This window comes from Vigna angularis, chromosome 10, assembly GCF_016808095.1.
Source record: "Vigna angularis cultivar LongXiaoDou No.4 chromosome 10, ASM1680809v1, whole genome shotgun sequence".
NCBI classification, from domain to species: Eukaryota; Viridiplantae; Streptophyta; class Magnoliopsida; order Fabales; family Fabaceae; genus Vigna; species Vigna angularis.
The window spans coordinates 6,307,118-6,322,582 of record NC_068979.1 but is presented as its reverse complement, the minus strand read 5'-3'; the positions used below and the strand labels follow the sequence as shown (position 1 = coordinate 6,322,582).

General features: G+C 37.9%; 1 protein-coding gene across 1 annotated transcript; it reads left to right on the top strand.

Annotated features, from left to right (window-relative positions):
* Window positions 1-11,873: 11,873 nt before the first annotated feature.
* Window positions 11,874-13,557, top strand: LOC108335314 (probable galacturonosyltransferase-like 1). Its single transcript, XM_017571304.2, has one exon. It carries the CDS (start codon window positions 12,059-12,061, stop codon window positions 13,127-13,129), a length of 1,071 nt encoding a protein of 356 aa, XP_017426793.1. The 5' UTR covers window positions 11,874-12,058; the 3' UTR covers window positions 13,130-13,557.
* Window positions 13,558-15,465: the final 1,908 nt, after the last annotated feature.

Here is a 15,465-nt window from a genome sequence, read left to right as displayed (position 1 = left end):
CATATCCTTGAGTCAGCACGAGCTCTTCGTTTTCAAGCTCATCTTCATTTACCATTTTGGGCAGAATGTGTTTCCAGTGCTGTCCATATAATTAACCGGTTGTCCACACCTCTTCTTTCACACAAGACACCTTTTGAGCGCCTATATAGTAAAATCCCTTCTTATTCACACATTAGAGTTTTTGGATGTCTTGCTTATGCTACTAATGTTCATGTTTCTCATAAGTTTACTCCTCATGCCCAAAGATGTGTTTTTCTTGGTTATCCTCTTGGTCAAAAAGCTTACAAGTTATATGATCTTGAAACTCACCAAGTCTTCACTAGTCGTGATGTTGTCTTCCATGAGGCTAGTTTTCTGTATGAATCCATTGCCACTCCTCCAACCACCCTAGACCCTGTCATACCTAATGTTATCCCAGATAATCCTCCGCTTGAGAGTCCTTCATACACTCAACCATCACCTACAGAAAACAAACTTGTGCCTCCCATTACTTCCCCACATATGGTTCCCTTACGCCGTTCTCAACGATCTCATGGTCCTCCTGCAACTTTGCAAGATTATATTTTCAATCAAGTAGTGTCTCCCGATCCATTGTCATCCCCGTCATCTTTTCCAAATAAAGGTACACGATATCCTCTATGCAATTTTATCTCTTATGACCGTTACACACCTCAACATCGTTCTTTTATTGTCGTTATTAGTAATGATATTGAACCTACATGTTATGATCAAGCTGTTTGCCACACTCATTGGCAAAAGGCAATGAAATCTGAATTGGCTGCTTTGGAGGCCAATAATACTTGGTCTATCACCACTCTTCCTCCTGGAAAGCAGGCTATTGGTTGTCGTTGGGTGTACAAAATCAAGCGCAAATCTGATGGTTCTCTTGAACGATATAAGGCGCGTCTAGTTGCAAAGGGATATACCCAACTAGAAGATATCGATTATCATGACACTTTTTCACCTATTGCTAAAATGGTTACAGTACGTTGTTTATTAGCTTTGACTGCTGCTCAACATTGGTCTTTTCATCAGCTTGATGTCCATAATGCTTTTCTTCATGGTGATCTTTCTGAAGAAATCTATATGTCCCTTCCTCCTGGTTTTCAGTGACAGGGGGAGAATCTTGTGTGTCGCCTCAACAAGTCCTTATATGGATTAAAACAAGCCTCTCGTCAATGGTTTGCCAATTTCTCTATATCTATTCAAAGTGTTGGTTTTATTCAATCAAAAGCAGATTACTTATTGTTTACATCTACAAAAGGCAAGTCTTTTACAGCTTTGTGATCTATGTTGATGATATTCTCATAACTGGTAATGACCCTATTGCAATATCCAATCTTAAACAATTTCTACACAATCATTTTCGGATAAAAGATTTGGGTGATCTTAAATTTTTTCTGGGTATTGAGGTCTCTCGTTCTAAGAAAGGTATTTTCATATCACAAAGAAAATACGCTTTGGAAATTGTAAAAGATGGTGGGTATCTTGGAGCTAAGCCTGTGGATTTTCCCATGGAACAAAATATAAAGCTTTCTGATGAAGGGGAATTATTAAAGGACCCGTCAATATATAGGCGATTTATTGGTCGCTTAATTTATTTAACAATTACCCGTTCAGATATCACCTATGCGGTACACATACTGAGCAGATTTATGCACGCTCCATGCAAGTCTCATATGAAAGCTGCAATGCGTGTGCTACTATATTTAAAAAATAACCCAGGTCAAGGTTTGTTTTTCCCTTCACAAAATGAATTATCTTTGCGTGCTTTCTGTGATTCAGATTGGGAAGGTTGGTTGCCCAGTATCCCGAAAATCAACTACAGGCTATTGTGTTTTTTTGGGATCTTCTCTTATCTCTTGGCGAACAAAGAGGCAGAAGACAATTTCTCTATCCTCAGCAGAAGCTGAATATAGAGCATTGACTGGTACTTGTTGTGAGTTGACTTGGTTACAATCATTGTTGAAAGATTTACGGATATTGCATCCTAAACGGGCATTGTTGTATTGCCACAATAAAGCAGCCTTGCACATTGTAGCTAACCCAATTTTCCATGAAAGAACTAGACACATAGAGATGGATTGTCACTTCATTCGTGATAAGATTCAGGATGGCTCAGTCACAACTAAATATGTACCTTCAGTTGAACAACTTGCCGATGTGTTCACCAAACCACTGGGAAAAGAAGTGTTCTCTATCATGAAGCGTAAGTTGGAAGTTCTTGATATTCACTTTCCAACTTGAGGGGGAGTGTTAGAAAATAAATCATATCTTGAGATTTGTGAGAGAATATATTGTTATTATTATCCATATTAAATAGGTGATGGATAGAAATAATGTTACATTATTATATAATCATATTAGAATAATTATAGGAATAAAATAGCAAAATTATAGATACTCTCTTTGATATTTTATTAAAAAATAATAAGACAAATTTTCCTTTTTTTTTTCTTTTACACTACAACTTGTACTTTTGCCACTAGTAAAAAATCGGGTTTTTACAGCGCACATTATGCCGCGGTTCAACGAAAACCGCAGCATAATGGTGCGCGGTGGCAGTTTTGTAAATAAAACGAACATATATGCTGCGGTTCTACGGGGAACCGCGGCATATACCCCAGTCAACCATTGCCTTTGACGCCACGTATGAATAAAAAATTAAATAACAGGGTATATGCCGCGGTTCTCTGCACAACCGCGGCATATACCCTGCCAATTTATTGCAGGTGCTGACTGGGTCAGAGAATTTGAGAAGTTACAGGGGGTATATGCCGCGGTTCTCTGGGGAACCGCGGCATATACCCCTGTAACGTCTCAACTTCTCTGCCAGTCAGAGAATTTCAGAAGTTACAGGGGGTATATGCCGCGGTTCCCCAGAGAACCGCGGCATATACCCCCTGTAACTTCTGAAATTCTCTGAAAGGCAGTTGGGGAGACAGTTGTGTTGAACACGTTTCAGGGGTATATGCCGCGGTTCTCTGGGGAACCGCGGCATATTCTCCTATATGAAATTATTTTAATATTAATTTGAAATATTTCGATGTTTATGCCGCGGTGGCCCGCTGAACCGCGGCATATAGTTTGAATATAATTTCAAAAATGCCATTTCTGATAATTTTTTAAATTAGTATATGCCGCGGTTGGGGGTTAAACCGCGGCATATAACCCTTTTATACCGCGGTTAAGTAGTGAACCGCGGTAGATTCCCCCGTTCAGAGTTGAAAAACAAAACTTGGAACAGTGCATCGTCTTCCTCGCTGTTTTCGCGTTTCTTCTTCCTCCGAACCACCCTTCATCTCAGATTTTGCGTTTTTAACCGTTTAAACTCAAAATTGTTCGGTCATTATTCGTTTTTGACTTTAAAAACGAGTTTTAGCCGTTCAAAATCGTGATTTTCTGGCGTTTTTCACCCTCTCCGCCGCCGCCGCCGTTGTGTTGCGTTTTTCACCCTCTCCGCCGCCGTTCCTCTTCCAGGTATTTATGTCCATTTGCATTTTTAACGTGATTGCTTCATTAATTTTTGCATAATGCTATAGTTTTGGTAATGTATGAAGTTTCTATAGTTTTGGTATAATTTTTGCTTTAATTTTGATAGTGCATGAAATTGTTATAGTTTTGGTAATGTATGATATGGTTTTTGCTATAGTTTTGGTAATGTGTGTTGTAGTTCTTGTATTATTTATAAACCTTAAAATATTATTTATGTAATATTTAGGAATATGGATCGAAATTGGATTAATTTACCACGTATTAGTGCTGAGTACGAGAGAGGTGTAGAGGAATTTATACAATTTGCGCAACGTAATGAGGGGAGAACTAATGATGAAGTGAAGTTTAGATGTCCTTGTGTGAACTGTTTGAATGAGAGAAAGTTGAACGCAACTCAAATTAGAGAACATCTTATATGTGATGGTTTTCTAAGATGCTATACAACATGGATCTGGCACGGCGAAGAAATGGATTTTCCCACTGACTCTCAAAGTGTAAATGTTACTGATTCCACCATGGAAGAAGATCGACCGGATGAAGACAAATTGGAGGACATGATCCGCGATGTTGGAGCAGAAAATTTTGCCAAAGCTCATGTGTATGAGACGATGTCGACTGATGCAGAAACACCTTTGTATGTCGGTTCAACTAAGTTCACACGTTTGTCAGCGGTGTTAAGGCTCATGAATTTGAAGGCGAGCAATGGATGGACTGATAAGAGTTTTACAGAACTGTTGACGTTGTTGAATGAAATGTTGCCAGATGGAAATACACTACCCACTCGTAATTATGATGCGAAGAAAATTCTTTGTCCAATGGGTATGGAGTATAAAAGGATACATGCTTGTCCCAATGACTGCATTTTGTATAGGAAAGAGTTTGAATTTTTGACAGAGTGTCCAAAATGTGGCTTATCACGATACAAGTCAAAAAACAATAGTGAAGATAATGGTCAGATAGAAAAAAATGGATCTGCTTTGAAAGTAGTTTGGTACCTTCCAATAGTGCCCAGACTTAAGCGTTTCTTTGCGAATCCCAAAGATGCTAAAAATCTTAGATGGCATGCAGACGAGAGAAAAATTGACGGGCTGCTTCGTCATCCAGCTTATTCAAAGCAATGGAAAAATATTGATCGACAATTCCCCGAATTTGGTAAAGAGTGTAGAAATCTTAGGCTTGCTTTAGCCACTGATGGAATGAACCCATTTGGTAATCTGAGTACCAATCACAGTTGTTGGCCAGTTATATTGATAATTTACAACTTATCTCCTGCATTGTGCATGAAGAGGAAGTACATGATGTTGTCTATGATGATATCTGGTCCAAAGCAGCCTGGAAATGACATAGATGTTTATCTAAGCCCACTAGTTGAAGACTTGAAGGTTTTGTGGGTTGACGGGGTTGAAATATTTGATGCATTCGCTTCAGAGACTTTTATGATGCGTGCAATGTTATTTTGCACCATTAATGACTTTCCTGCTTATGGTAATTTGTCAGGATACAGTGTCAAGGGTCATAAAGCGTGTCCTATATGTGAAGAAAACACTGCAGCTCATCAATTGAAACATGGAAGAAAGACGGTGTATCTGCGTCATCGGAGATTTCTAAAACGTAATCATCCATATCGAAGGTTAAAAAAAGCATTCAATGGAGATCAAGAGAGGGACGAAGCACCAAATCCACTTACTGGCCTTGAAGTTCTTCAAAAAGTTAATAAAATACATCATGTATTTGGGAAAACATCGAAGAAGTCATCTGTAACGACCCCTTGGAAGAAGAAATCAATATTCTTTGATCTTCCATATTGGTCAAAGTTAGATGTTCGACATTGCATAGATGTGATGCATGTAGAAAAGAATGTGTGTGATAGCTTGATTGGTACATTACTCAACATTCAGGGAAAGACAAAAGATGGAGTGAATGCTCGTTTGGATTTGGTTGACATGAATATCCGAGAAGAGTTGGCACCGAAGGAGATTGGTAAACGTACTTATTTGCCCCCTGCTTGTTACACAATGTCTAGACAAGAGAAGATAAGTTTTTGTGTATGTTTAAAGAGTATCAAAGTACCACAAGGATACTCTTCAAATATGAAGAGTTTAGTGTCAATGCAGGACTTAAAGCTTGTTGGCATGAAGTCTCACGATTGTCACGTCTTAATGCAACAGTTGTTACCGGTGGCTATTCGTGGAATTTTGCCCAAAAATGTTAGGCACACCATAAACAGGTTGTGTTCATTTTTCTCGTCAATATGTAGTAAAGCCATCGATCCTACAAAGTTAGATGAACTTCAAGGCGAGATTGTTATCATCTTGTGTCAACTAGAGATGTTTTTCCCTCCATCTTTTTTTGACATCATGGTACATTTACTTGTTCATTTGGTTAGAGAAATCAAGTTGTGCGGACCGGTATACTTAAGATGGATGTATCCTATTGAACGTTATATGAAGATTTTGAAAGGGTACGTTAAAAATCCATATCATCCTGAAGGTTCGATGATTGAAAGGTATATTGCTGAAGAAAGTATCGAGTTTTGTTCAGATTACATGACATCAACGAATCCAATAGGAGTTCCTCGCACAGCATGGTTGAATAAATTTTCTACAAGTAAAAGCATCCGAGGTGTCAATGTGGTGACAAAAGATCGCGAAGAATTGTTGCAAGCGCATCTTTATATATTGAACAACACAGATGAGGTGATCCCTTTTTTGGAAGCACACAAAGCCATTGTTAAGAATAAAAATCCAAGACAATCAGAGAAATGGCAATTGATGGAGCATAACAAAACATTTATGTCTTGGTTCAAATCTGAAATTGACAAAGAGCCACATTCTTCTGAAACTTTATTGTGGCTTGCAAATGGTTTGAAGTTTGATGTCGTGTGTTGTACAGGTTATGAAGTCAATAATTGCACATTCTATACGAAGACTTTGGATGATAAAAGCACAGTACAAAATAGTGGAGTCAGTTTAGAAGCTGAGTCACTTCAATTTTCCACATCAAAAGATCAATCTCCTGTACTTGGATCAATGAGATATTATGGTATAATAGAAGAGATATGGGAGGTTGATTACACCAAGTTTTCCGTTCCATTGTTCAAGTGTAAGTGGTTTGACAATAAGAGTGGTGTGAAAATAGATGACTCGGGTATGACACTGGTTGATTTTCGCAAGGTGGGTTATCGAGACGAACCGTTTATCATGGTACATCAACCATCTCAAGTTTTTTATGTCAAAGATCCTTCGTCTGACCATTGGTATGTTGCTCTTCAAGGCAAAAAACAAATTGAAGTTAACGAAGACAATCTAATTAATATTGATATTGCTGACAACCATTCATTTCAAACTACAACAAAGTTGGATGACCAATCTGTAGTTGACGATGATGTACATGCAATTCGGTCAGATCATGATGAGGGAATATACATATGATGAATCCATATCTTTATGTATGAATTTTCAATTTCTGTACTATTACATGTTTTGTTAATTTATATGATATTACATAAGTCTTGAAAGAAAATTTAATGTTGTTATTTATTTTGACAGATATATGGCTGATCATCCACATTCTTCAGGGGATGAGGCTCCCCCACCCAGATCCACTAGAGGACCCACTAGGATGAAACAACTATTAATCAGGAAAAATAGTGGTGAAAGAACTCCGGTGAATGTGAATGTCACCATGGGTGTGGCAACTGGCCCCCATGCAGATGACTTCCGATCATACCTTGGAGTAGTGGCACGTAATAAGATTAGCATTCTCATTCCATCTTTTGGTGGGTATAGGAAGCTTGAGGAGAAAATCCTCAAGCAAAAGGCAGATGCTATACCACCATCTCAGAGTGGTAGCCCTCCTCAGCCTCCTTCTCCACCGTCTAGACATGAGAAATGGAAGTTGGCCCGTATGCGACCATCGGGCACCTACTCTTCCGACACTGCACGAGAGATTTCTGAAAAAATTGTAAGTTATCACTGTTCCTAAAATAATGAATATTGTCATTATACATACTACATTAAACTATTTAAAGAATAATGGTGTTTTGTAATGTTACAGGACGCCTTGGTTGAGCAGAGCTCCCAAGGCCAATTCACTCCAGAGGGTCGCCAGGATATTCTTGCTGCTGCAATTGGACGACCTGAGCACCCTGGACGTGTACGTGCTGCAGGTCCTGGAGTAGGCATTACGGATTATTTTGGGAGCTCTTCTCGTCAGCCTTCATATTCGTACAGCGATACACAAAGGATGACAGAAGAGATCACAAAAAAGGTCCGACAAGACCTTATGCAGGAGATCAGGGCCGAGGTGAGGGCTGAATTCCAGATGCTCTACCAGGAGCAGTTTCAGAGCATGCGCCCGATGCAGTCTCCTATAGAGGAACATGTGGTCCCTCCCCCTCCCACAGGTAAACTTAATAAACATTTATGTGCAATTATTTCTATCTCTTGTATAATCTAACATTTACTCTGACAGGGAGAAGCGGCAAAGGAAGTTGTTCCGCATCAGCCATCCCAGAGGATGACATGGACGATGGTAGTCCATGTCTGCTATACATTTTAGAAGAAGATGAGATGGTGCTGGTAGCTCGTGGAACAGAGTTTAGGTCAGCGACTGTATGTCATGGTATGCAACTATTAGAGGATGAGGTGAAGGTATCAGTGGATGAAATGATCATGCCAGATGCCTCGGTTCCACTGTCCACGGAAGAGATTTTCACTGTGGAACAAGCATATAAGTCGTTTATCACTTGGCCTAAATTTTTGGTTAAACCAGTTTCTGACCCCTCGGTATGAAATTCTTCTTTAAACTTCTCAATTTTAAAGGTTTTTGATGTCAAAACTTATCTTATCTTTTCATGTAACAACAGACGCAGGAACAACAGAAGATTCCTCTATCTGAGGATGACCCTCTTTCTTCATTGCATCTACTTGCTGACATCCTTGATGATAAGCCTTTGGAGGTTCAGTATGATGCTAATGTATTTGGGCATGGCTCTGAGGTCCCAATATACCTTAATAGCCAAGATGTCCGTGAGCTTGCGTCGGGAACACAAGAGTTGAATATTTCAATTATTCAACTATGGACGATGTAAGTCTATGACCAATTATTTATATATAAAATTGATTTATATATCAAGTATCCTTATATCAAAGTTAATTTTTGATTTCAGGTATATGTCTGGGGTCACTAATAAGTTGGGGCGTTCTGATGATTATGGATTCATTGATCCCTAAGACATTCATGAATCAAATGATTTTGATCATATCAACACGAGAATGATAAGCAGTTTTCGAAGGGGCAAGAAAATATACTTTTTGCCTTATATATCCGGGTAAGTGAACTTTGTTAACATAATAATGTTCCATATGTGATTTTAATATTTAATAGTTACGTTATTATGAATTTCAGGCGCCATTGGCAACTTCTTGTTATGTCTGTGCAAGACAACTATGCTTTGTGGTTCTGCTCATTGCACATGCCTCCTCCCACACAACTCAGACAAGCAATTGATTGGTAAGAACCTCAATGTTTGGACTTTCTTTGTTATATAACTGAATGCTAAAACATTTTTTTATATACAGTTCTATTCCAGCAAGTATGATGATGGACGGGAGATCAATTGTTAAGAGTAGAAAGATTGCTTGGATTTCTCTCAAGGTTTGACATATGCTAAAGTCATACTTTGTTATAATTGTTTTATAACAAATGTTATTCACTAACTATTATCAACTGTGATGATATATTGTAGTGTAACAGACAAAATGGGTCATATGAGTGTGGATACTATGTAATGTATTGGATGACCCATATTGTTCGTTCTCACATCACAAGAAGCTGGGAAACGGTAATATTTAACTTTAACAAATTTTGATTTTTTAACAAATGTTGAATTCATATACACTAATTAAAATGAATTGTCTTTTGCAGAGATTCAAGACTACTACACCAGTTCCTGAGAAGTCACTACTATTCATTAGGAACGCTGCTGCGAAGTATATAGTTAGATTATACAATAGCTCTTAGATTTAGATTTAAACAATGCATTTGATTAGATAGAATTTTCTTAGACTCTCTACTTTATTTGATGTTGAAATACATTTGAACATGTGTTTGTTCTGTTGAAATTGAATTTCTGTAAATGTTTTTATATGCAGGTCTGTTTTTGTGGTAGTGGATATCACAAAAACAGACCTGCTATTTTAAAAAACTGCAGGGGAATATGCCGCGGTTCTAACCACAACCGCGGCATATAAGGGGAATATGCCGCGGTTCTAACCACAACCGCGGCATATAAGGGGAATATGCCGCGGTTCTAACCACAACCGCGGCATATAGTGCTTTTTTTTTTTTAAAAAACGAGACATATGGCCGCGGTTTTGACGCTAACCGCGGCATACTCGTCGGCCTATATGCCGCGGTTCAACCGCGGCATATAGTGCATTTTTTAATTTTTTTTTTAATTTTTTTTTTTAAAAAAAATGAATTTAGGCCGCGGTTCCCTAGACAACCGCGGCATATTCCTCAGCCTATATACCGCGGTTAGAACCGCGGCATAAAGTGTCTGACTTACTATCGCGGCTGAATATGCCGCGGTTCATGAACCGCGACGTATAGTGAAAATCAACCGCGGTAAAAGCCCCTCGCTGCACTAGTGTGCCTTTTGCATATTTTAATAATATGTGTTTTGTCTTCTTGAAAGCAAACAGTTATGATGTTAATGAAAAATTCACTATGTGTCTATTATTTGGATCAGGCATGACCACCAGACAGTTTTAATTTTGTGAAAGACTTTCTAGGTGACACTTTTATAAAGTCTAGAAGAAAGCATAAATTGGGTAAACTTTGGTCATGGACTTGGTGAATGGAAGTAACGAAGGAAAGCTGCAGAATAGGTCAAATATAGAGAAAAAGATAGGAAAAAAAAATTTTAATAATTTTTTTAGAACCGATTACGTGATAGTGGTGACACGTAATCTATTATCAAAAAAATTATTAAAAAAAATTGTTAACGAATCATAATCCAAAAAGATAAGTGGTTACTGTGTAGTCCTTTGCCTACGATACCTCTAGCTTCCATGTCCCTTTCCCTTTGAAATTAAACAACACCAGAACATCTTCTTTTTCACTCTTTTTTCCTTAGAAAAAATTCCTTGTATTTGACATGACATTTGATGTTCATGTGGCACAATGTGGTTAGTCTGTGAAGCCATTTGCAACATGCCCATTGAACAAAATGGTGGTGGCTAAGTTTTTAATCACAATCTTTTGAGTAATGTTACCAAATGCCCCATCTCTGCCCTCAGTGGAAGTGACTCCTTTTGTGTATCCCAATTCCTCAATCACAGGGATTCTTTTCTTTTTCACTCTTACAAGTAAAAGCAAGCAGAATTACGAAATCTTACTAAGTATATGGAAAATTACATTTTTCTTGCTTATTTGTATTTGCAGTTATATTACCATTTGGGTATAAATTGCTCTAATTAATAAGCAAGAAAGGAAGAGAATGGAGAAATATTGTCTAATTTTGGATAATGTATTTTATAAAGAAAATTTCTCATTTGATATTAGGGTGAACATTATAGTTATGAAATATATTTTTAGAAGGTGATTCCAACATTCATAACGAGATATAGTTTTAGAAGGGGGTTGCAACTCTTCTTTACACATATTTTAAAACCTTATTATGTGTAAAATAAATAACTAAGGTTGTGTAAAATAATTCCAAATAATAAATAAATAAAAGCACATAACTAAGGTTGTAAAACATATTAAAGAAGGGGTAAAGTAAACATCACCATTTTAGAAATATCCTTCGTATTTAATGGATGGATAAAATATGTAATAAGTTTTCTCCTATAAGCGTGATTTATCGAGATTATATTTATTTAAATATATCCCAAGGTTCAAAACTTTACAATATCTGAAGTGCATTGAGACTTCTCCACTATAATTATTATATAATCATCGTCATATATATATATATATGATAGTTTCCTTCTTGTTTTAGACTTGCCAGAAAAAGAAAATGCACTTTTTCCATCTTCTGTATTCACAGGTGTGCACACTGAATATTTCAATTTAAAGTATTTTTTAATTTGAGTTGGTTTTTAATGGGAAATAAATAAAAAAAGTAAGAAAATGACTGATTTGGAATGAATATTTCATAAAAAATCAGATGTTTGACCGAAGAAGGAATGAGTTTATTAATTGCACGGTTGATTTAAATAGAAAAGCTATATTGAAGAGAAAGTAAAAATTTAGGGTAGAATTGAAAGAAGTAGAAGATGGAGGGTAAAATTAAGTGGGCATAGAATTATAGTATGGCGAAGGAGCGTAACAGAGAAGATGAATGAGTATGCATAAAAGGAGGTATTTCTGAAGCAAGTTGAAATATGGGTTGAGAAGGAGGGAAGGCAAGAAAGGAAAAGAGAGAGAAAATGGTAGTTGTAGTAAAGTAGAAGAGTAGAAGAGTAGAAGAGGATATTCATATTCTCTCTCTGTCTCACAGAGAGTCCTTGGATAAAACCTTGGATCAATCATCGGAGTTTCATTAAGAGAAATCATGGCTTCTACTCATGCACTCAATTCCTCTGCATTAATACCTTTCTGTCTCATCCTTATCATTTCCACTAATGCCGCTGCCATCACTGCACATCAACAACAACACTTCAAACAAGCACCCAAATTCTACAACTCCCCCACCTGTGCCACCACTGCCCTCGAACACACCCACACCTGTTCGGACGACGCAGTTCACGTTGCCATGACACTGGATATCACCTACCTCCGGGGCTCCATGGCGGCCATCCTCTCCGTCCTCCAGCACTCCTCCTGTCCAGAAAACGTCGTCTTCCACTTCGTCACCGCCGCCTCCAGGACCTCCTCCTCCGCCCTCCTTAATCGCACCCTCTCCAATTCCTTCCCTTATCTCAATTTCCAAATCTACCCCTTCAACGACCTCCAAGTTGCCGGCCTCATCTCCACCTCCATCCGCTCCGCTCTCGATTGCCCCCTCAACTACGCCCGCAACTACCTCGCCAACCTCCTCCCCTCCTGCGTCCGCAAAATCGTCTACCTCGACTCCGACCTCGTCCTCGTCGACGACATCGCCAAACTGGCGGCCACGCCACTCGGAGACCACAACAGCAACAACACCGTCCTCGCCGCCCCCGAATACTGCAACGCCAACTTCAGCGCTTACTTCACCCCCTCCTTCTGGTCCAACCCCTCTCTCTCCCTCACCTTCGCGGGCCGAAGGCCCTGCTACTTCAACACCGGCGTCATGGTGATTGATTTGCAACGCTGGCGGGCCGGCGACTACACCAGGAAGATCGAGGAGTGGATGGAGCTCCAGAAGAGAATGCGGATCTACGAGCTGGGCTCCCTTCCGCCGTTTCTACTCGTTTTCGCTGGCAACATAGGCCCGGTGGATCACAGGTGGAACCAGCATGGGCTTGGCGGGGATAACTTCCGCGGCCTCTGCAGAGACTTGCATCCAGGCCCGGTGAGCCTCCTGCATTGGAGTGGGAAGGGAAAACCCTGGGCCCGCCTCGACGCCAACCGCCCTTGCCCCTTGGATGCCCTGTGGGCTCCCTACGATCTTCTCCAAACTCCTTTCGCTCTCGAAGCCTAGCCCGCCACAACCATTTTTATCATTATTAGCGGCAGCAGCAGTAGTACTAGTACAATTTTATTTTAATTTTTTTTTTTGCTTTGCGGGAGTAGTTTTGATTTAGCGGTGGTGTCGTATATTGGTTGTCCCTGGGAGCTGGCGCTGGAGTCGCTCCTTCCTCGCCGTGTGCGGCCCCATACTACGGCCGTGTTGATCTTACACTGTACATGTACAGCCAGGTACATATACCCTCCACTTTTTTTCCTTTCAGCCACTCAAATACCACTGTTACCGTTACGTCTTGTAACTACTAACACGAAATCACCCCAATGCCAAGTTTTTATTTTATTTTAATGTAATTTCTTCTTTTTCTTCACTACGTCTACATTGTAATTTTTGATGTGAGTGGTTACGAAATTGGTAATTCGGAAATAATATTTGTGGCGTTATTACGTGTGTGAAATGGGAGTGGGAAATAATCATGAGACTCGTTAACCAACTTGAACAGTGGTTGCCTGTGTGTAAGGAAAATTGAAAAGGATGTTTTGTGTCGGTGAGGTTGGGTTTATTGTAGCTGCGGATCTGAAAAGGATCGTGCGTTGTATTTTGGATATTTTTCTTCTCCAACTGAATCATCGCTCTTTTCTCTTCTATTGTCTGGCCAAAGCCAAACATTACTTTTCAAGGTTTTGACTAGGTTGATCATCATTGTTTGTATCTTCTTTTTGGGGGTGCAAATTTTTTAACATGGAATCATCCATACGTCCGAAATATGATACTAAATTGGAGTCATTTGCTGCTACAAATAAGTAATCACTCAGAGAGACACTCACTATTTAGTCATTTCTAAACTTTGACGCACTTAGATTTAACAATTAATAAATTAAAACCACCCCCTCCTTTAACAAAAAGAAAGAGAAAATATATAACTTGGAAAAATAAACAAAAGAGCGTACCAACCGGGCTTAACACTTAACTCTTCTATTGATTTTTTCCCAGTTTTTTCTGCTCATATGCATTCGTCTTCTTTTACTTTTCGTCCATGTGACCCACAAGAAAACTTACTAATGTTAGTTCTGTTAGAACATTATTTTATTTGAATAATAAAATCTTACATTTTACGATTAAAATACAAACATTTTAAGCTTAACTATAATTATAACTTAAAGACAATAACACACTTATGTGAATAATTTCCACAAAAACCAACTAATTTATCGTAGAATCTTTTAGAATAGTATTTAACAATATAAAAGGTATCATTACATATGATAAACTCAATCGCATGCATGAATATGTGCTGACAAAAAAGTTACGTAAATACTGAATTAGAACAAAACTAACTCCAAACATAGAACATGGTATAAAGAGAATCAATTAATTAGTCCTATAAACTTGTTTCAACCCAATGTTCAACATTCAATTTAACAATTATGGAATCGTCAATAGCCTATATGAGTAAATCGTACATAGGTGAATAAATGTGAAAAAATCGAAACAAAAGTCAAGTTTTCTCACTAAATGAAAAAACAAAAACGTACTACTATAAATCTTCACGGAGGAATCAATGTCAGAATGTACGTAAACATTAATTCGTCATTAAAAAGCCTCTATACGCGTCTAACTTCCACTCATCATGTTTTAGTTTTAGTCCGTTTAAAATGAAAAAAAAGTGAAATTGAGAATGAAAATGAAAAGGAAAATAAATATAAATTTTATTTTTCCTTGCTCATTTCTTTAACCAAACTTATTTTACTACTCGTGCTTTAAGGGCATGCAACCTGAAAAATAAAGTCAAGAAATTGTTCACTTGTACGGGATTGAAAAAGGTAAAAAAATATTTGTTGTTTTCTTTAACAATTATAACTGTTCCATCTCTAAAAACATGTTTTTCTTGTGAGAAACCCACTGTACCTAGATTCAATAATAAGAAATAAAAGTAAAATTAATTTGGTAAGCTTTGGGAAAACACGCAAATGGCAGATAGAAACATTAATAGAAAGCTAACATCTAATGTGCCGCGTTAGGAGTCGTGTCTCGTGGAACCACTGATACTGCCCATACGTATGTGCATTTCTCACCATCATATTCACTTTAAGGTTGAAACAATTCTAAAATATAAGTGATTAGGTAATTTAAATTGTGACATAAAATCACTTTAAGTCATTGATAAAATTTCAAACATACGAAATTACGGTAGTTTGAGTGAGATTAACTATAATAATTTTTTCATTAATCAACATATAGATTTCAAAATATATATATATATATATATATATATATATATATATATATATATATATATATATATATATATATATATATATATATATAAATCTTATCTTAGAAACTGATTT

Coding starts and splice junctions, on each gene's coding strand:
- LOC108335314 (XM_017571304.2), top strand. CDS start 12,059: ATGGCTTCTACTCATGCACTCAATTCCTCTGCATTAATACCTTTCTGT.